Source organism: Bos javanicus, chromosome 14 (genome assembly GCF_032452875.1).
Source record: "Bos javanicus breed banteng chromosome 14, ARS-OSU_banteng_1.0, whole genome shotgun sequence".
Lineage (NCBI taxonomy): Eukaryota > Metazoa > Chordata > Mammalia > Artiodactyla > Bovidae > Bos > Bos javanicus.
The window spans coordinates 70621192-70643221 of NC_083881.1; the positions used below are offsets into that span (position 1 = coordinate 70621192).

The 22030-nt window shown below is 37.7% G+C and overlaps 1 protein-coding gene across 7 annotated transcripts in view; it reads right to left on the bottom strand.

Annotated features, from left to right (window-relative positions):
• TMEM67 (transmembrane protein 67) overlaps positions 1 to 20233 on the bottom strand; it is a 45998-nt gene extending 25765 nt beyond the window's left edge. For 4 of the 7 annotated variants that reach the window (XM_061439381.1, XM_061439380.1, XM_061439378.1 and 1 more), the window contains exons 1-14: positions 19948 to 20232; positions 18235 to 18323; positions 15979 to 16072; positions 15168 to 15267; positions 14160 to 14229; positions 13991 to 14065; positions 9454 to 9516; positions 7773 to 7927; positions 7550 to 7658; positions 6340 to 6429; positions 5530 to 5595; positions 3564 to 3720; positions 2492 to 2615; positions 669 to 774 (exon numbers count right to left, since the gene is read on the bottom strand). In XM_061439381.1, coding sequence (XP_061295365.1) covers positions 669 to 774; positions 2492 to 2615; positions 3564 to 3720; positions 5530 to 5595; positions 6340 to 6429; positions 7550 to 7658; positions 7773 to 7927; positions 9454 to 9516; positions 13991 to 14065; positions 14160 to 14229; positions 15168 to 15267; positions 15979 to 16072; positions 18235 to 18323; positions 19948 to 20173 — 1524 coding nt within the window. In that variant the 5' untranslated portion in view covers positions 20174 to 20232. Of the gene's footprint in view, positions 1 to 668; positions 775 to 2491; positions 2616 to 3563; positions 3721 to 5529; positions 5596 to 6339; positions 6430 to 7549; positions 7659 to 7772; positions 7928 to 9453; positions 9517 to 13990; positions 14066 to 14159; positions 14230 to 15167; positions 15268 to 15978; positions 16073 to 18234; positions 18324 to 19947 lie in introns of all 7 variants that reach the window. The other 3 variants (XM_061439379.1, XM_061439377.1, XR_009740943.1) reach the window with 2 other exon arrangements.
• Between the last annotated feature and the right edge of the window lie 1797 nt (positions 20234 to 22030).

Sequence of the window (22030 nt, forward strand, 5' to 3'; positions counted from 1 at the left end):
GGCGCTTCAATCGCCTGGCGAGGCAGAGCGCGGCCTTTGCCAGGCTCCTTCTTTGGTACAGCCTGCTTTCAGTGTGTACATGGTCTCACTTCCACACACAGGCCCTTCCAGACAGGATAGGACTCGGGTTCTGGGGTTAAGTTTAACTGAGTTGGGAAACAGTCAGAAGACTGGTTGCAGGTCCAAACTGCATTCTCTATTTCACTTTAGTGCTACTAGTTACAGAGCTAAAAATTAGATTCTCTTTCTGCCTGTTTAAGTATGTCTCTATCAAGTGGGCAAGACTGGTGAGAAGAGAAACACACATGCCCTCTTAAGGTTTGAGTTCCTGGTTTAGTTAGGCAAGGAGACAAAGTCTTAACAGAAGCAAGGTGGCCAAAGAGAACGAGAGGAGATGCCATATGGCTCAGCATGTCCTGGCATCCAGAACAGGGAGGCCCAGCGGCTGGTGACACTATCCGCTGACAAACTTAATTCTTGCCTTTTTATATGCAGAATCCATAAGAACTCACCTCTTACCAGCATTAGTAAAAAATAACTGTCTTGACTATATAAAGTGCTATGTTTATTTAAAACTCTGAAAAGGACTAATAGTCTTTTGATCATAATGCAAACTCTCTCAGTTTTGCACTAACACATAGACAGGCAATGACCAAGAAGGAACTCACCTTCACAGACTGGCTGCTGGGATCTTTGATATCAATGTCACGGTAGGCAATGGTAATTAAGGGAGGGTAAATGTTTCCATTTTTTGTGTTGGGTACAAGGTGGATGCTGTTTAAAAGAAAATTCATTTTTAGTTAAAAATACACTGAGGCCCTTAAACATATATTTAACTTACTGTTTCTTCTGAATGTGATGTGAGTAGTCTTGGTGATCTCAGAACCAGCAGTTATTAAAAACTAGAGAAGGTTAAACATAAACTAATGGTACTAACACAGGATATCTGAAGTGGTCAAAACTTTATATTAAAATACACCCTCAAAAAACGTTTCTTGATCTAGGTCCTACAAAGCTTACAAATAAAATCAATGAAGTACTGTGTACCACTTTTGAGGACTTAAAGTACTGCCTAGAGAAAGGCAGATAATATCCTGATTTTGAAAAAAAGATGAATTCTTGGTGACTTCCCTGGTGGTCCAGTGGCTAAGATTCCACACACCCGATGCAGGGGCCAGGTTCAATCCCATCACGGAACTAGATCCCACATGCCGCAACTAATGATTCCACGTGCCACAACTAAGATCCGGCACAGCCAAATAAACAAATAAAATAAAAATAAATATTAAAAAAAGATGAATTCTTAAAGATAACACGTCATATCTGGTACTATTTATGGCACATAATAGGGTACATTTTGCTGAATTCAGTGCATTAGTAACATACCGTCTGTAAACTCGGAAATGAAAATGCCAGTACCAGCGGCCAACATGGTTTCATCAGTATGAAGTCAGACCTGACTAGTTTCAACTTCATTGTCACTGAGGAATCTACACTGGAAGATTGAGGAAATGCTAAAAACAGCACAGGTAGATTTCAGAAGGGTATAGATAGGACAAAGCTTCTGTACTGCCTACTTCGTGAAAGATTGTTGTGAAAATCAAAATGAAAAAACAATGAAAAAGTAATGTATGTTGAAACACCATAAAGATGATGGTGTGGGTTTCATCACTGTATTCAAGGTGCACATCATAAGACACTGAAGTGGAAAAGCCACATAAGGTTAGAGATAGGAACCTCACAGCGGAGAAGGGCTGCATGGCACTACCCTAAGGCAGGCCCATCATCCAAGTATCCGAGGAAGAGCGAGGTGTTGATAACTAACGAGGACCAACCTAGAGCAGTGGGTGCTAAAGGAGACGGAGCCATAGGAGGCCCGCCTGCTGCAAAGATCTGACGCACTCTAACACACCCGCGTCGGCCCGTGGATCTTCACTGCTCCCCACCTCTCAACTCATTCTAACTTGGCAAGTCTAGAGTGGGGCTTAGGATATGGATTTTGGCAAACTCTTGAAGCCCTTCTGAAGTAATTATCTCCTCTATTCAGATCAGATCAGATCAGTCGCTCAGTCGTGTCCGACTCTTTGCGACCCCATGAATCACGGCACGCCAGGCCTCCCTGTCCATCACCAACTCCTGGAGTTCACCCAGACTCACGTCCATCGAGTCAGTGATGCCATCCAGCCATCTCATCCTCTGTCGTCCCCTTCTCCTCCCGCCCCCAATCCCTCCCAGCATCAGTCTTTTCCAATGAGTCAACTCTTCACATGAGGTGGCCAAAGTACTGGAGTTTCAGCTTTAGCATCATTCCTTCCAAAGAAATCCCAGGGCTGGTCTATCCCAATCTACATAGACATCTAAGAATACATTATGTATCATTCCAGTTCAGGTGTTCTTACTGTTTTCATCTGACAATTACAGGTCAACACTTTCACTATGACATTTTTCCATATACTCCAAGCCTCATTCAGTAAATTAGACATTTGTTTACCTCAGTGATATTTGGGTGGCGACTCTAATTAATCTTGGCTGGCTTCCTAAGTCATTTTCCCGTCCACTTAGTGTATCCACTAAGAAAATGCGCCGAGTCAGAAGCCACTTGCCAGAACTACTGTCTTTTATCAAAAAAAAAAAAAAAAAGATGGGTTTAAAATATACTTTCATTTGTTCAAGATGGCACTCAAAGTGAAGATTACTGGACAAATTTAAAACACAAAATTAGTACACTTTGTTTTAATAAGATGGTTGCAAAAACAACTCCTGCTGTGAGAAATTCCTAGTAATAGCCTTCCCCAGCTGCAGTTGATGTTTTCTGATTGTCTTGACTTTTCATCAGTTTGGAAGGATTTTCCCTGCAAATTACCTGAATAAACAGGATTTCATAAAATGAGAAACAACAAAAGAAACTAATTTGTCCAAAGAGCAGCTCAAGGATGGTTTGAAGAAGCCCTTATTTTATAGTTCTACTGTTTTTCTAGGATAAACTTTCAGGAATGATAAAATTTCTTAATAAAAAGCCTGATATATTTAGTAAATAAGGCTTCCTTGGTGGTTTAGACAGTAAAGACTCTGCCTGCAATGCAGGAGACACAAATTTGATCCCTGGGTCGGGAAGATCCCCTGGAGAAGGGAAGGGCAACCCACTCCAGTATTCTTGCTTGGAGAATCCCATGGTGAGAGGAGCCTGGCGGGCTACAGTCCGTGGCATCGCAACAGTTGGATACGACTGAGTGACTAAGCACACTGAGTAAATACACCAACACCCTTACAGTTTACCGTGGGGCATGCTATATAAAACCTTACAATCAGGGACGTCCCTGGTGGTCCAGTGGCTACGGCAAGACAGGGGGCCCAGGTTCGATCCGAGGTCACGGAACTTAGACCCCACATGCTGCAACTAAGGCCTGGCGCAGCTAAATAGATAAATATTTTAAAAAACAAACAAGCTTACCATCATAGTGAATCCATGACTTTTCTTATAATCTGTGGCTTATTAAGCTATGTTGGTTGACTTATTTATTGATTTCAGCTCAGAGAAAGAGTGGTGTGTATGGATGCCTTACCTTTGTTCACAAACATTTTCTTGTGCTGAAGATTTAAGTTTAACACAGGCACAGCCCAAATATATTGGTGCTGATTCTCATCAGTATATTCAAGGTACACATCATAAAACGTAGGAGTGGGAAAGTCAGTTAAGATCTTAGGGACAGGAATCTCACACTGAAAAATAAAATTAAAAATAAAAGTACCCAAATTGAAAGTTAGAAAGCATATTTATTATCTTTAAAAGATTTGTAATTGTAAAACAAAGTATCTTCCAGTTATGGTGTTTATACATATTTTCATACGTCTTTTAAAACATGAATACTATGTATGATTCTTTTATAAGGGCCAAAATAACAGTAAAGAACCACCTGAATCTTGTCCAACAACCCAGCTGGAGAGGCTATACATTCATTCTCAACTGTAACTGTACAGCAATAAAAAGGTTTAAAAACTCCTATCCTGTGGGGTGAGGTCCCAACTCTTTCTCCTGGTAAACACTGTTTATGATTTGACTCCCCTTAATAGTGCCAGGTTTATCTCCCACTGCTTCCTCTTTGTCTCTGGTTCAGTCACACTAAGCTACTTATAGTCTCTAAATATGCTATGCTATTCTACATCTCTCTGACACTGCAAATGGTGTTCCTGCCTGGTATTCCCTTCCCCACTGTGCTCCCTGTAAACTCATATTCATTCTGCAGGCTCAAGTGTCACGCACCGTGTAAAGCCTTTCTGAACTTCCCTAGGAACTGTTAAGGACCCTTCTTTGAACCAACACGGTTCCTTGTTCATATCTTTAGACCAACACATCACATTCTTTTCAATTCTTTGTCTATATAGCTGTTTTCTCTACTAGGCTGTGAACTCCCTGAAAGGCAACTGGGTTCGATGGAAAAACCACAGTTTTCAAGCCTAACAGAACATTTACTTGATGAAAGAATTTGAACAAATTACCTAATATTATTGAGCAACATTTCCTCATCCACAAAACACGAGTGTGTATTTTACAAAGCTATTTCATGGATCAGATGAGATAAAAATGATAAAATGCTGAGGACAGAGCAGTGGGATTTATCTGGCCCAAAGTAGATACACAACAGTTTTTTAAAGTAACACAAGTCATTTCTGATAATAAAAGCAAATTTAAGTTCATGATAGAAAATCTGGAAAATGTAGAAAAGAAAGAAAATAATCTGTAATCCCACCATCCAGAGATAACCACTGTTAAAAATGTTTCTTTTTCTCATCTGTTTTCCCCAATGGTGCTTTTTGTTGTTTTAACAAAGCTGGAATCACAGTTTTGTTCTGTGGTGTGTGTACATGCATTTTATCAAGAAGTATTTTTGTAGACTATTGAAGGTCTTTCAAATGTTTAACAGCTCATAATATTGCTTTGTCCCATACTGTAGTTTTAAAATGCATTACCAAAGGAAGGAAGGTCAGGGAGGGAGACAAGCATGGAGAGAAAAGGAAGCATTTTGCTACTGGAGGGAGGAGGGAGGAGGCAGTGATAACACTTTATTGTTTATTAAAAATGAAGTACTTCTACTTCATTCTAAAATGCTCAAAAGTAGAGATTATTTTTAAGACCTATATGCCAGAAGCAAATACACAATTATGATGTTTAAGACTCTATGGACGACAAGGTACTGTTTTCATGCTGATTTTATTAATAAAAATCATTCATAAATTATTCATTAGCCCACAATGCAGGAGTCCCAGGTTCGATCCTTGGGTCAGGAAGATCCCCTGGAGAAGGAAATGGCAACCCACTCTAGTACTCTTGCCTAGAAAATTCCATGCATGGAGGAGCCTGGTGGGCTACAGTCCATGGGGTTGCAAAGAGTCAGAAATGACTGATCGACTTCACTTTCGCTTTCTTTTTGCAAAAAATTACTAATTTCAAAAATTTAATAATTATTTCAATTATTGCTGATGTGAAAAATGAAGCCAAAATGTAGACTGGCTAAAATAGTTCCAACTTACACTTTGTTGATAAGTTGTTCCAAAGGAATAAGCAGCATTTAGTCTCGTCTCTGTGTCTGGACAAAGCTACAGCAAAAGAACACAACTGATAAATAGCTCTCACGAATCTTTTCTTTGCTTATAGTCAAGGGTTCTCAAGACTTAACATGGATATATACTTTATATAATACTTATTTAATGTTATCAAGGGAGTGAAAAGTTAAGAGAGCATCTCTGTTATAACTTAAAGTACTTTTAAGAAATTCCAATTTAAAACAAAACAAGAAAAATCAACTCTAGCAAGCAAACTGATGCTCTATTCAAGCAATAATCTAGTTTTTTCCTCATCTTTGCCACAGTCAAAAATGACATGTTAGGGATTCTCTCTAGATTCATACTCTCTAGAGTATTGTCTACTATATACTCTATAGTATACATATTGTATATAGTAAATACATTGTATATATATTGTGTATATATTATATATAGTATATATATTGTATACTATATACTATATATGGAGAAGGCAATGGCACCCACTCCAGTACTCTTGCCTGGAAAATCCCATGGACGGAGGAGCCTGGTAGGCTACAGTCCATGAGGTCACTAAGAGTCGGACACGACTGAGAGACTTCACTTTCACTTTTCACTTTCATGCATTGGAGAAAGAAATGGCAACCCACTCCAGTGTTCTTGCCTGGAGAATCCCAGGGACGGGGGAGCCTGGTGGGCTGCCGTCTATGGTGTCACACAGAATCGGACACGACTGAAGTGACTTAGCATAGCATAGTATTCTAGAGTATAGTAAATTCTCTCTAGAATCATACTCACCTGTAAAATCCCTCCTTCTAAAGTTTGCCACTTGAGAAAATTTCCTTTCACATCATAGGAAGCAGCAACAAACTTCAGTTTTGTACTCTGCTTAAAGAAAAACAAGAATAAAATAATGTCACATACTCTGAAAGTCTATGAATATATATAATGGTCTATAAAAACTTAGAGAGTTCAGACTTTCAGAGTATATATAATAGTCTATACAATTATGTAAAGTTTAAAAATAAAAATTAAAAGAAAAAAAAAAGAATAAAAAAAATAAAATAAAAGCTCTGCTGGTACAGATAAAAAAAAAAATAGTCTATACAAATTTTTTCATTGCCAAATGATCTTTTCTTTTTCTAGAGACCAAATATTGAATTCATCAATCATTACTTTGAGGAAAAATTAATCAGTGTATCTCTCTGATTAAACACACTTAATATAAATGGACTGGGTTTTTGCACAAAAACTATTACTTCAGAATTGAGAGGCAGTGACAGATAACTTCTTTTCAAACCTGTTAAATGAGTGTGTGTGTGTGTGAATGGAGGATGAATAGAGGAGGAAATAATCTATTCTTTCATTCTGCTCCAGCTAAGTCACTTCAGTCGTGTCCGATTCTGTGTGACACCATAGACGGCAGCCCACCAGGCTCCCCCGTCCCTGGGATTCTCCAGGCAAGAACACTGGAGTGGGCCGCCATTTCCTTCTCCAAAGCATGAAAGTGGAAAGTGAAAGTGAAGTCGCTCAGTCGTGCCTGACTCTTAGCGACCCCATGGACTGCAGCCTACCAGGCTTCTCCATCCATGGGATTTTCTGGGCAACAGTACTGGAGTGGGGTGCCATTGCCTTCTCCCATTCTTTCATTCTAGAAGGTCAAAAAAATGAAGGTAAGAATTTGGACCTGTGACATGCTGAGGAAACACATAGAATCCCACTCAATCTTTGGCAGCCGTTATGAAAAATGTGGAGATATAGGACAGAGGAGGCTTTGTGTTTGGTGATGAAACCCTTCCCAACCCACAAGTACTTCTTGCTGCCGTAACACAAAATCCAGAGGTATCCACACAACTCAAGTAAGAAAACTAAACTCTATATTGTTAGATTTAGTTTAGTCACTAAAATTTTTTAAATCTATCAAGAATTATGTCTAGTAATATTCTTGTTATCTTTCAAAATTATAAATCAAAATGTAGTTAACCTTCAATAATATAGAGATTTGTACCTGGTTTTCCCCTTTAAAACTGAAATTTGTAGGAAGAGGTGTAGTACTAAGTATTTGAGGTGCTAATCCTAGCTGGTCTCCATAGAACAGCCATGGAAGATTCTGTCTCCTATAAACAATCACAATTGTTTTAATAATGGGGGAACGGTCTTAGTACATATTTGTGAAAGTAACTGCACTGAATTCGGTCACAGTGACAGTTAATCAGTTAGAATAACCTTACCAAAAGGAGACAGAATGAACAGTGCCCAGTGCAGCAGTATTTTCAAAGATAAACTGAAACAATCCACATGCATCAAAAGTAGAGGAGTCATAACAGTTCATGTTCATTACACACATATTTCCGAGAGCTTGGCAAGATGTTAGATTGCCATACATCTACAGGAAAACAATGACAAAGAAATATATGGGCTTTAATATCCTAAACAAAAGTTGATACAAAAATTATGCTTAGTTTTAATTTAATTATGCTTAGAATTTGAATTCTGCAAATTCTTTTTTTGGATATTCTTTTGCTTTTAATACTTCTCCTTTAATTAAAGTAGAAAAGAACTTTCCATATGGCAGGTTAATAATTTATAAGTTTTACCTGAAATTTAAGGTGAAAATATAAAGACAAGCAACTGAACGAAGAAGAACCAACTAAAAACTTACAGCGTGACATTTAAAAAAACTAATACATGAAATAATTATATTTGAAAGAATAATCGGATCCTAATATTAGACTAGAAATCTAAGCTATTTTTATTTTATCTATTTTATATCTATTGCATATAAATCTAATCTATTTTAAGTAATCTGTTTTATGAACAACAAAATCTGTTGAGTTTGACCCTCAAACTTCTTTCTCAATTTTCTCTTTAAGGAAAAGACCACTTCATTTTTACAGTTATTCAAATAAAACATCATCACAGTAATCTTTCTCTCCCTTCTCATATTCAACTCATGACTAAATCTTGTTGGCTCAATTTTAAACGTATATATCCAGAAGCTTAACACTTCTTTCATTTCCATGGAACCACCCTTGTCCAAAGGTCCATTTTCTCTCACTTGGATTACTCTAATCACCTCCTAATTGGTCCCCCTGCTTGTCTTTGCCCTAACAAAGCCTACTTTCCATGTTAGAATGATCTTTTTCAAAACCTGAGGCCAACCACTGTCTACCTTTGCACAAAATCCTCTACATCCCTTCCAGGAAACTCTAGGTCTCATAGTCACTCCCTTCATCCTTCAACTCATTTCTCCACCTTCCCTGCTCACTGCTCTGGCCACTTAGGTCTCCCTCCTGTTTCTTTAGCATGAACATGCCAGAGAACCCCTGCTTTGGGACCTCTGCACTTGCTGTGGTCTCTGCTTAGAATTCTCTTCCCCTAGGTATTTTCATGGCTCACTTCCACTTCCAAGTCTTTGCTCAAATATCATACTCTCAGAGATGCCTGTCCTGACCACCCTCCGTAAGTTAGGACCACCTTCTACTCTCTATGTTCTTTATCCCGATTTGTTTGTCTTTATAGCACTTGGCATCACCTGACAATTACTTACAATTCCACACAGGATTTTTCTCTGTCTTTTCCTAAAATAGATAACTTAAAAGGTTTCAGAACAGGGCATGGCATACAGTAAGTCATCAACAAACATTTACTAAATGATAGTACGAATCAGTTTCCCCTAACATTCAATTTCAGCTTAGTAAGTTTGGACATATTTAATTTATGAGTAATAAGTGTGAAATGAATAACATATTCTTTATTAGTCTCTTTCAGTCCACTTAGAAAGGGTTTTAATCGAATATGACCAAGGAGATATATCTACTTAGAAAAGTTTTATTAACTGGGGAAAAAAAAAATGGTACCACAGTTTCTTTGAAATGAAATAAAAACTACTTTCTAGAAATTCAAACATACCCAACAAGCAGCTGCTGATGACTGCAAATACTTTGCAAACCATTCTGAAGTGAAAGATATGCCCTATAAACAAAAAGATGAATTTTAGTTTTACATTTAAATAGAAATTCCTTAACCCTACACACTTAGGAAGACATTACTGTGCACACTGCTGAGTGGGAAGTAACTAATATTACTTTCCCAGCGTTATCAGAAAAATAGACTCTAATAAGAATAAAAGAATTAATTCCAACCAATATCAGTAATTACAAGTAGGACTGAATTACAAAATCACATCGCTCAGACAAAAGATACAAGGAAATAAAGTATGTTTATAATAATAATAATAACTATTATGCCCATTTCACTAAAATGAAAATCAAAGTACAAAAGAATAAAAGAAAAATTAGATCTTGACTTAGATTTGGTTAATATTTGGTGATTTAGGATTATATTACACTGTATTAAATTGCAAGTAATAGAAATATTTGTGAATGATTTCTAAGCAACAGGAGATTGGGGATACACAGAGAAATTAACATTTAAAATCTCCACAGTGGTGATTCTCAAACAATGATGAATATCAGAATCAACTGTGTAATTTCCTGAAAACAGAAAATGCCTGGCTTCATTCTAAACCAAATGAATCAGAATCTCTAGAATGAGACCAAGGCACGCATGTCCTCTGAAAACTGCAGATACAGGTCTCCCTCTAGTTAAGAACCACTGCTGTAAAGCTCATCTGCATATCCTGCTAAAAAACGAGACACAGAGAAACACCATCCGTAGTAAATTCTCTGAACATGGACAAAGGTGATAAAACCAAATTATATGAAATATGGCACCATAACTGTCCAAGAAATCTAAAATAAAATTATTATGAGTCACTATTTTCATCTCTTCAATAAGCAAAAATTCTCATTTTGTAAGAAAAAAACATATGTGTAGAACGTTGGCTAACACACACAAGAAACCTAGTAAAAATGGAAAGTATCGACAACAGTACTGGCCAATGCAAAATGAAGCCACAGACAAATGCCAGGGACAAAGCTGCGTGATTCTTTATGAAACAATATCCACATACTTTAACCCAGGAATTTAAAAACACTTAGGACATGTGCCTTAAGTCAATAATCTCTCCAAAAGGAAAAACACATCTATGTGCATAAAATGGTTGACAGCAATATTATTAACAAAAAACCTAAATATTCAATAGACATACAATTACATAAATTTCAATGCATAAACTAGAGTATTATGTGACAATTTAAAATTATAATTATTGGTTGGGCCTGGAACATGGTATAGAGAAACCAAGGTAGTGCCTGAAGATTGAAGGAGACATGTTAAAATAACACAGAAGCTATACCAAAGGGAAGTCCAAATTTGGGACAATTTGAGCTTTGAAAATTTGGCCACTGCTGAGCAAATCTGGAAAGCTCAGCAGTGGCCACAGGACTGGAAAAGGTCAGTTTTCATTCCAATCCCAAGGAAAGGCAATGCCAAAGAATGCTCAAACTACCACACAAATGCACTCATCTCACAGGCTAGCAAAGTAATACTCAAAAATTCTCCAAGCCAGGGTTCAACAGTACATGAGCCATGAACTTCCAGATGTTCAAGCTGGATTTAGAAAAGGCAGACGAACTAGAGATCAAATTGCCAATATCCACTGGATCACTGAAAAAGCAAGAAACTTTGACTGTGTAGATCACAACAAACTGTGAAAAATTTTTGAAGAGATGGGACTACCAGACCACCTGACCTGCCTCCTGAGAAATCGGTATGCAGGTCAAGAAGCAACAGTTAGAACCAGACATGGAACAACAGACTGGTTCCAAATAGGAAAAGGAGTACGTCAAGGCTGTATATTGTCACCCTGCTTATTTAACTTCTATGTGGAGTACATCATGAGAAACGCTGGGCTGGAGGAAGCACAAGCTGGAATCAATATTGCCAGGAGAAATATTAATAACCTCAAATATGCAGATGACACCACCCTTATGTAATAAAGCAAAGAACTAAAGAGCCTCTTGATGAAAGTCAAAGACAGTGAAGAAGTTGGCTTAAAATTCAACATTCAGAAAACGAAGATCATGGTATCCGGTCCTATCTCTTCATGGCAAATAGATGGGGAAACAATGGAATTGTTGGAAATAAAAGGAAATAAAAATGAAGTGACAGACTTTAATTTGTGGGCTCCAAAATCACTGTGGATGATGACTACAGCCATGAAATTAAGACACTTGCTCCTTGGAAGAAATGCTATGACCAACCTAGACAGCACATTACTTTGCCGACAAAGGACATCTACTCAAAGCTATGGTTTTTCCAGTAGTCATGTATGAATGTGAGAGTTGGACTATAAGGAAAGCTGAGTGCCGAAGAATTGATGCTTTTGAGCTGTGGTGTTGGAGAAGACTCTTGATAGTCCCTTGGACCGCAAGGACATCAAACCAATCAATCCTAAAGGAAATCAGTCCCAAATATTCATTGGAAGGGCTGATGCTGAAGTGCAAGCTCCAATACTTTGGCCACCTGATGCAAAGAACCGACTCATTGGAAAAGACCCTGATGCTGAGAAAGATTGAAGGCAGGAGAAGGGGACGACAGAGGATGAGATGGTTGGATGGCATCACCGACTCAATGGACATGAATTTGAACAAGCTCTGGGAGTTGGTGATGGACAGGGAAGCCTGGCGTGCTGCAGTCCATGGGGTCGCAAAGAGTCGGCCACGACTGAGCAACTGAACTGAACCGAACTGAGCTTTAAAAAGAAGAATAACAGTGACAGTTCATAACATACTCATGATACCAGGGATTTGCAGTAAAGCTAAAGAGAGAAAAAAGCACAGAGAGAAAAGAAAGCACTCTATAGAGGATTGCTAACTTAAAAATATAAAAAGGAACAATAAAATTGTGAAACCATCTTGATATAACCAATTTAATAACTGATTCAGATAAGGTTCATCAATGACTGCTAAAAAGGATATGTATATAGTCTCACAGTAAAATCTCAGACTAACTTATTAGTCACAGCACCTTTACAAGGGGGAGGAATGGCAGACAGCACCATGCCCAGCCAGTCAAATTTAGCATCACCAATAACTGGATATCCTGACATTATGTGCTCCATGTTATGATACAATGGGCTATACACAGCACCGATGTCAGATTTTCCCAAAAAGATGTTTCACAGAGTCTAATCATAAGAAAAAAATGAGAAAAATGCAGACTCTGGGATGCTCTACAAGAAAGCTGGCCTTGACTCTGCAAGAGTCAATGACCGTAAAAGAAGAAAAAAAGAAAAAAAAAAGAATCCAAAAAGCAAAAGAGGATAAAGATCTCTGTTCTAAATTAAAGGAGACCAAAGAGATTTAATTTCAATGTGGGATCTTTTGCTGATCCTGGGTCCCTTTGCCAAAAAAAAGTGGGCAGGGATAAAAGACTTGATTGAAACAAGTAGGCATATTTGGATATGAACAGCATATCAAATAATTCTATTAATCTTTTTAGGTGTGATACCAGAAAAATGCCATTTTCCTTAGGAGCTACAAAATATTTAGGAGTAAAATGTTACACAGCTACAACTTATTTTCAAGTGGTTCAGAAAAAAATATGAATGTATGTGTTTGTATGCATGTTTACATACACAGAAAGCAAATTTGGCAAAACATTAATAATTGGTTAAACTAGTAAAAGATACATGCACAGTCATTGTTTTTTTTTTTTAACTTTTCTACAATAAAAATTTTTCAAAATTAAAGCTGGGAAGGCAAACCAAGATGTAAGCTCATTGTCTTTGGGGAAAGGGAATGTGAAGACACTGACTCAAATATTTGGAAATTCTTTATTGACTGTCTGATATATTACTATAGAGGATTGGCTATTTCTCTTAGAAATTACATAAAACAATAAGATAAACACAGAAATAGTTATAGATCTGAGTATGTATACGCATGCCCTTCCCAGGTGGTACAGTGGTAAAGAATCCGCCTGCCAATGTGGCAGACACAAGAGCAGTGGGTTCAATTCCTGGGTCAGGAAGATCCCCTGGAGTAAGAAATGGCAACCCAATCCAGTATTCTTGCTTGGAAAATTCCACGAACAGAGGAACCTGGTGGGCTTAAGCCCATGGGGTCTCAAAGAGTCAGACACGACTGAGCAACTGAGCACACACTCACACACACGTTTATACATAATGTGTGTAGATATCTTCTAGCTACGTCTGCTAATTAGGGCATACTAAGCATGGTAATCTTTGTTTCTAAATATTATCCTTAAGAGCTTTTTAGAGAAATAGCTGTTTCCAGGACCGAAGCAGGAAAAGTATAAGATGAGCCTGGAAATCTTGTGGTGCCAGACAGGAAATGCTCCAATAAAGATACAGTTATGTCCAAAAGACATAGGAACAAATTCGAAGGGCTTCTAATGGCCAAACCTATGACAATTTGGGAAACAATGAACTGAAGCTCATTTTAGTCCCAAATGAATTACCAAAGGAAGAAAAGCAGAAATATCCTTAACTAGTAGAACAAAAAAACTGAAGCATACTCACAAGCTCTCCATAACGTGCAGTTGAAATCATACGTAGAGGAAAATTCCCTGTGCTGCTCAAACACAATCCCCCTGTCTTCATAAATAAATAAGAAAAAAAAAAAAGTTTATGTAAGAATATCAGCAATTCAATTTTAAAATATATACATTATCAATGTAATTAGCCTTACTAAAATGTTAGGTTCTGAACATGCACAGGACTTGCTGGTATTAATGAACGCTGGTTCACATCGGACACACCTGTCAATACAACAAAAATTATTTTTAAAATGTTAATGAATTAGCTCTAATTTAATTGAGAGCTTGTCTTTCTAACTTAATAGATTAGAATAGATTCATTCAACTAAGCAATTACTTGCAATAAAGTAAACTTATCAAAAGTATACACTACTCTGTATTATAAGGCAAGGTATAAATAAAATCAATAATATATATAAATATAGTACCTAGAAAATACTAAGTAGATTGCAAATAAAATTTATTATTATATACTATATATTATTGGAGAAGGAAATGGCAACCCACTCCAGTACTCTTGCCTGGAAAATACCATGAACTGAGGAGCCTGGTAGGCTACAGTTCATGGGGTCACAAACAGTTGGACACAACTGAGCGACTTCACTTCACAATATATTATAGATTATGTACAAATTATATAACATCAATAATAAAACAAAAATAGCTAAAAATAGCTACCTTTTACTGAGCACTTACTCTATACTACTTAGCTAAAAACTTTAGGTATGTAAAGTATGTTTCTGAGCTGTGGTAACAGCCTATGAAGTGGATGGTATGTCCTGTTTCTGAAGATAAGAACACTGGCTTAACAAACAAAGGTCAAACAACCAGCAAGAGACAGAAACAAGATTTAAATCTTCTTTGCGACCCCACGGACTGTATAATCCGTGGAATTCTCCAGGCCAGAATACTGGAGTGGGTGGCCTTTCCCTTCACCAGGGGATCATTCCAACCCAGGGATTGAACCCAGGTCCCCACAATGCAGGCAGATTCTCAACCAGCTAAGCCACCAAGGAAGCCCATTTAAATCCTGTTCTGTCTCATTCTTGGACCTCAGCTTCTTTACCTGTTAATGCCTACTTCTAGCCTAAGGAATATGATACAAAAGACACAAATTCTACATAAATATTAATGAAGACAGCACCCAGCATACTGCTTACCTGTTTCCTAAAGCATTTGCTACTGTAAAAGAGTTTTCACTTTCATCACAGAGCTCACAAGTTGCTTGAGACAACAATGTTCCATTAACATTTCTTTCCACTAAACAATTTAGAAACAATAAGATGTAATTCATAATCAATATATAAGCTTCTATACACTTAGTAAAACCCACTTGTAATTATTCCAATTCTCAAAACACCTTGTTAGAACAAAACATATGTCAACTCCTTACATAAAGTATTGAAAAGTGAAGGCTTCCCCATTCCCACATTAAAAAAAATAATAATACAGAAATTTCTAAATCATCATAATAAATTAATATAGTTTCCTTAAAAAATTTCTTTCCTCTTACCTGCATACTCCTGTTACACTGGCTTTGGGGAAACAAGTATTTTCACAGACTTCTGGTAAGTTTCTCAACTTAAGAGGACTTTTGGTGGTATGTATTATAAATTCACACACTCTATAATACTATAACTTCATTTTTAGATACCTAACCTACAGAGACACTTGACTATGTACATAAGAATATTCATCAAAACATTACTAATTAGAAAACAATCTAAATATTTAAAATAGCAAAAAGTTATAAAATACCACAGAGTGGATTAAAAAGAATGAGGTAGATCTAAATGGTATGATCTTAATCATACCATTAACTGAAAAGAGTATGGTAGAGAACAGTCTTTGCCTATGAAATAGCTACATAAAAAATACCAGTTATATTTCCTGTGGTTACAATGTATACATTAAAAACAGAAAAAAAAAAAAAAGAGTCTAGAAGGACACATTCTAGAATCTACTTCTCACCTAAAATATGGCCAGTGGGACAGTGGCATTTTCCTTCTGCAGTTAAACCACCAGGGCAAGAAATACAGTTCCAGCCATCTTCAGTAACACCTTTCTAAATTTAAAAAAAAAAAAATTATTTCCCTTTTCTTAATTAACGTTCTCCTTAATTGATCACGTGGGTTTAAAAAGTCATAATAGGGTAAAATTTGTAGGCAATATGTAAATAAATTATATACATATGAGCTACATAAAAATTTCCTGGAAAGACAATTTGTGCTTATATTCAAACATTAAGCTATATATTATAACTATGTACAGACTACTATTAACTACTAAGAACTAAAGGCAATAGTTCTTTGTGATTTTCAATTCAAATGAGCTTTTATTACCATGATTAATGGTAATAAATTATTTTATTAATTATTTTATTAATTTATTATTTTATTTAATAATTAATAAATTATTTTCAATTTACCAAGATAAAATGCAACAAAATTCAACAGTATTGAATCAACAAATAGGTAATTAATAGTTTAGCCTTACCTGTTCTAAAATAATTATTCTAATTTTTAAAAATTCAAATAATTAGCTTTTAGCAATTAAGTTATGACCCAAAATAGATGAATCTTATGGTAGATAAACATACTTAAAGTTGTTTAAATTGAGATCTTTTTTAATCCACTAATAATTTGTACTAGTAAAGATTTGATAAAATATGACATCATCCAAAACTGGACTTACATGATTTAGAAAAAAACCTGGGGTAAAAATATAGTAATTTTATTACAAACATGGATATAAACAAAATAAATAGAAAACAATGGTAATAACAAAACAATGACACAAATTATGCTAAGTTTTGGTTGAAAAGAATGGATATATCAAGAAATGCCCCTGTATTTGTTAATACATTTATACATATAGGACTATTTAAAAATTATGATAGCTTAGCTGTGTGTGTCGGAGAAGGCAATGGCACCCCACTCCAGTACTGTTGCCTGGAAAAGCCCATGGACCGAGGAGCCTGGTGGGCTGCAGTCCATGGGGTCGTGAAGAGTCGGACACAACTGAGCAACTTCACTTTCACTTTTTCACTTTCATGCATTGGAGAAGGAAATGGCAACCCACTCCAGTATTGCCTGGAGAATCCCAGGGACAGGGGAGCCTGGTGGGCTGCCGTCTATGGGGTCGCACAGAGTCGGACACGACTGAAGTGACTTAGCAGCAGCAGCAGCAGTTGCGTGTGTGTGCGTGCTTCGTCATATCTGATTCTTTATGATTCAATGGACTGTAGTCCGCCAGGCTCCTCCATCCATGGGATTTTCCAGGCAACAATACTGGAGAGGGTTTCCATTTCTTACTCCAGGGGATCCTCCCAACCCAGGGACAGAAACTGCATCTCCTGTGTCTCCTGTATTGTAGGTGGATTCTTTACCACTTGAGCCATCAGGGAAGCCCCACAAGCTTAGTGACATCACTGAAAAATTAGTCTGCTTTGGCACCATTTCATATTAGTAGTTTTGCTCATCATAATTCAGCTAGGGTTAATATTTCTAAAAACATCAAGTATGAAAATGATCATCAAACCTATAAGTACTAGTCATAAACCAGGACAAATGGGTAAATACTAAATTCCCAAATTAAATTTTTTTAAATACAATAATGAGAAGAGGTAATACTGCATTTTGAAAAAAAGAGAAGAAATATTACTATGAAAGTTAGAACTGCCACACTAAGACTCTTAATTATTCAAAATGATTGGAAGATACATTTCTGTTAATCAAGAATCATATATAGTAACTATTGATACATTAATTTTCCAAAAATTATGATATAATGAAATGATTAATAAAACAGCATCAGATATTTAATTTAGTGATGAAATTGGCATTTGATGAACTTATCACTCAGCTATCATTATGAACATGAATCATTACGTAAAACTGTTGACATAGTAAGTCTAAGACACTGAACTTACTCTATATATCATTCATTCATCTATTTCCCTTTATAAAGTAGTTTCTCTATGAAATAGAAATAAATTATCATGGCTTTTTTTTTTAATTTCAGATTTTAAAAATACCTTTCTATTTTCTCCAAGTATAGAAAATTTCACTGATTTCCCAAGATTTACTCTAGTAAAAACAAAGCTGGCTTAGTAATTTTAACATCTGTGGGAAAATATATGAGTACAGCATTAAATTACAGTTTAAAAAATAATGATATTTGCTATTTTTTACAGTAAGATTTTCTAAAAAAATAAATACTCCATACCATGTGTTCTGGGCACTTTTTACAAGTAATATCAGGTCCTCCATTATTAGAAATCATCTGAAATCCTGGTAGACACACACATGAAGTTCCTAAAAAGAAGAGCCAATTTTTACCTTGATAAATGAAATTCCAAGATAGGAAAATTTTAATAACTCTTAAGATCTTGAGAAGCAGCAGCTAAGAGCAAGACAGTGGAGTCAGTACTGCCTGGGTTCTAATCTTGATTCTGCTGCTTAGTTTTGTGACCCTGAACAAGGAACTGTTCTTTGCCTTGGCTTCCAATTAGGAACAGTACGTACCTTGTGGGGTTAATATGAGTACTAAATTAGTCATTATTAGCGTATAAAAAGTGTTATATTTACATCTTACAATGTGTCTGGCATACAGTAGGTATTGTGTTTGCTGTAATTTTAAGTGCAAGCATAAATAAATTATTAAATTATAAATATTAAACTAATAACCAAACTACTGACTAACCGCTATGGGAGATTTTACATGTCTATTTCACCCAACCATACACATATACTTACTGAATTCAAATTCTGTCAACACAAAATCTTATTAGGAAAGTTATCTTGATTCAAATAAATCACTGTTTTCCTCTGGAAAGATTAAAACAAACTGTATAAGATAGTGAATATTCAACTTGCTGGCTAGGTAAGGACAGCATTCTCTAAGAAGGCATTAAGTGGATACTTAATAGGAATCCATGTAGTAGAATGCTTATGATAACAGGGTGCATGACTATGAACCTTACATTTTATAGAATGAGTCTGGGAAATGCTTTCTTCTTACTTCCTCACCTGAGAAGCCTGACTTGTCCTACACAATGACTTAAAGACAAATCAAATTTCAAGATGGAAGAAAGTTAATACCATGGGTGACCAAATTGAGATTAAAAACATCCTAGACTTTAGAATATGGGCAAAGTCTTATCCTGAGCAGTTTCAAAGGACAACTAGGACCAATGATGAACATCTCAAGAAAAAAAAAAGTTTAATATAAAGAGACTTTGGAGGGAATTAGTAATATTCAGCAATGAAAGGGCTAAGTCCTAAGGAAATCTATACTATTATGGACATTTTGTATAGTGGAAATACAGAGATCGAGAAAGAGGGCAAAGAGATATAGGAGTTCTTCCTGTCTCCAATTTACAGGACAAAGAAGACTTGACCTCATCTGGACTTTCATTTTTTAATCCATAAATTGAGAAGGCTGGACCATAAATGGTTAAGGTCCCTTCCAGCTCTATATTTCTAGATTTGAGAAGATTTTTAAAAAAAACTACCGAAGTTTACAAGCGCTAATTTGCATTCCTTCCCAAACAGGTCCTGTCACCTGCTCTTAGCACCTCAGACCGTCGTGGTTGCTGTTCAGTCGCTCAGTCGTGTCCGACTCTCTGCGACCCCAAAGATTACTTCTTTTCGCTTTCTTAGTCAGCTTTCCACGGGCCTCCCTAAAGCCCTCCTGATGAGGAGGAGGGGACTGGAGCCAAGAAATTCATTACGAGGCCTCGCGGGTGGCTGACTCAAGGTTTCCCCAACCTCCTTCGTTGTGTGTTTAAGCCTCAATCCTCCAAGGAGACCCTCCTCTCAGGCGTTGGCAGTTAACCTTTCTGAAACATTCTTTCCGCAGGGGCGGGGGATGTTTCAGCGACGCCGGGATCAAGGCGGGACTGCTCCTTTGGCCAGGGCCCGTCCCGAGACGTCTCACCTCGGGCATCCTGCCTCTGATTGGAGCCACACGCCACACAGGAGAGCGCCGAGATATCGAAGTACTGGTTGTGGCCGCACGTCTCCGGCTGCCGGAAAGGGAAAAAGAAGGTCTGAGCTTGTGAGACGCGAGGGAGGACCAGCAAGAGGAACAGAGTCACACTCGCAGACGACAGGGTGGACCCAGCGGCCATCGCAACCACAGCCCCGCGGCCTCCCGTCGCCATGGTGCAGACGCCAGCGGCCAGGCCGTCTCCCGCGGCCCGTCAGCCTCAGCGGCGACTCTGCAGAGCTGATTGGATCGCGGCGCCCCGGTGTTCCGGAAATGTCGGCCTGCTTCGCCTGGTTGCTAGGTTACGAAAAGCCGCGGGAATCTGGCGATCTGGGAAAGGATGGGATCGGTTCACTTCAGTTCTGTCGCTCGGTCGTGTCCGACTCTTTGCCATCCCATGGACTGCATCACACCAGGCCTCCCTGTCCATCACCAACTCCCGGAGTTTACCCAAACTCATGTCAATTGAGTCGGTGATGCCATCCAACCAATCTCATCCTTTGTCGTCCCCTTCTCCCGCCTTCAATCATTCCCAGCATCAGGGTCTTTTCCAATGAGTCAGTTCTTCACATCAGGTGGCTGCTTCAGCACCAGCCCTTCCATTGAATATTCAGGACTGATTTCCTTTAGGATGGACTGGTTGGATCTCCTTGCAGTCCAAGGGACTCGCAAGAGTCTTCTCCAACACCCAAATTCAAAAGCATCAATTAGAGGCAAGCTAACCCTGTAGCCTGGCAGACACGACCAGACTTCAGACTATGAATTGACCCGTTTGCGGGATGTGAAATCAATTTCAGAAGTCGCGAAATCGGTAACCGCAGCCAAGAAAATATCTGATTTTATCACACAAATTAAAAGTTTTTTTCATTAAGTCGTTAAATGATATTTACAACAAAACTTATGGTCATTTTCATGTTAAAGGACACAGCCCAATAATGTATTTGTCAAGATAAACTTGTCCAAAAAGTAGGGGAAAAAACCACAGATTTGAAATATGTAAAGGCAATGCCAAAGAATGCTCAAACTACCGCACAATTGCACTCATCTCACACGCTAGTAAAGTAATGCTCAAAGTTCTCCAAGCCAGGCTTCAGCAATATGTGAACCGTGAACTTCCTGATGTTCAAGCTGGTTTTAGAAAAGGCAGAGGAACCAGAGATCAAATTGCCAACATCCACTGGATCATGGAAAAAGCAAGAGAGTTCCAGGAAAACATCTATTTCTGCTTTATTGACTATGTCAAAGCCTTTGACTGTGTGGATCACAATAAATTGTGGAAAATTCTGCAAGAGATGGGAATACCAGACCACCTGATCTGCCTCTTAAGAAATTTGTATGCATGTCAGGAAGCAACAGTTAGAACTGGACATGGAACAACAGACTGGTTCCAAATAGGAAAAGGAGTACGTCAAGGCTATATATTGTCACCCTGTTTATTTAACTTATATGCAGAGTACATCATGAGAAACGCTGGACTGGAAGAAACACAAGCTGGAATCAAGATTGCTGGGAGAAATATCAATCATCTCAGATATGCAGATGACACCACCCTTATGGCAGAAAGTGAAGAGGAACTAAAAAGCCTCTTGATGAAAGTGAAAGAGGAAACTGAAAAAGTTGAAGCGCTTAAAGCTCAACATTCAGAAAATGAAGATCATGGCATCCAGTCCCATCACTTCATGGGAAATAGATGGGGAAACAGTGGAAACAGTGTCAGACTTTATTTTTCTGCACTCCAAAATCACTGCAGATGGTGATTACAGCCATGAAATTAGAAGATGCTTACTCCTTGGAAGGAAAGTTATGACCAACCTAGATAGCATATTCAAAAGCAGAGACATTACTTTGCCAACAAAGGTCTGTCTAGTCAAGGCTATGGTTTTTCCTGTGGTCATGTATGGATGTGAGAGTTGGACTGTGAAGAAGGCTGAGGGCCGAAGAATTGATGCTTTTGAACTGTGGTGTTGGAGAAGACTCTTGAGAGTCCCTTGGACTGCAAGGAGATCCAACTAGTCCATTCTGAAGGAGATCA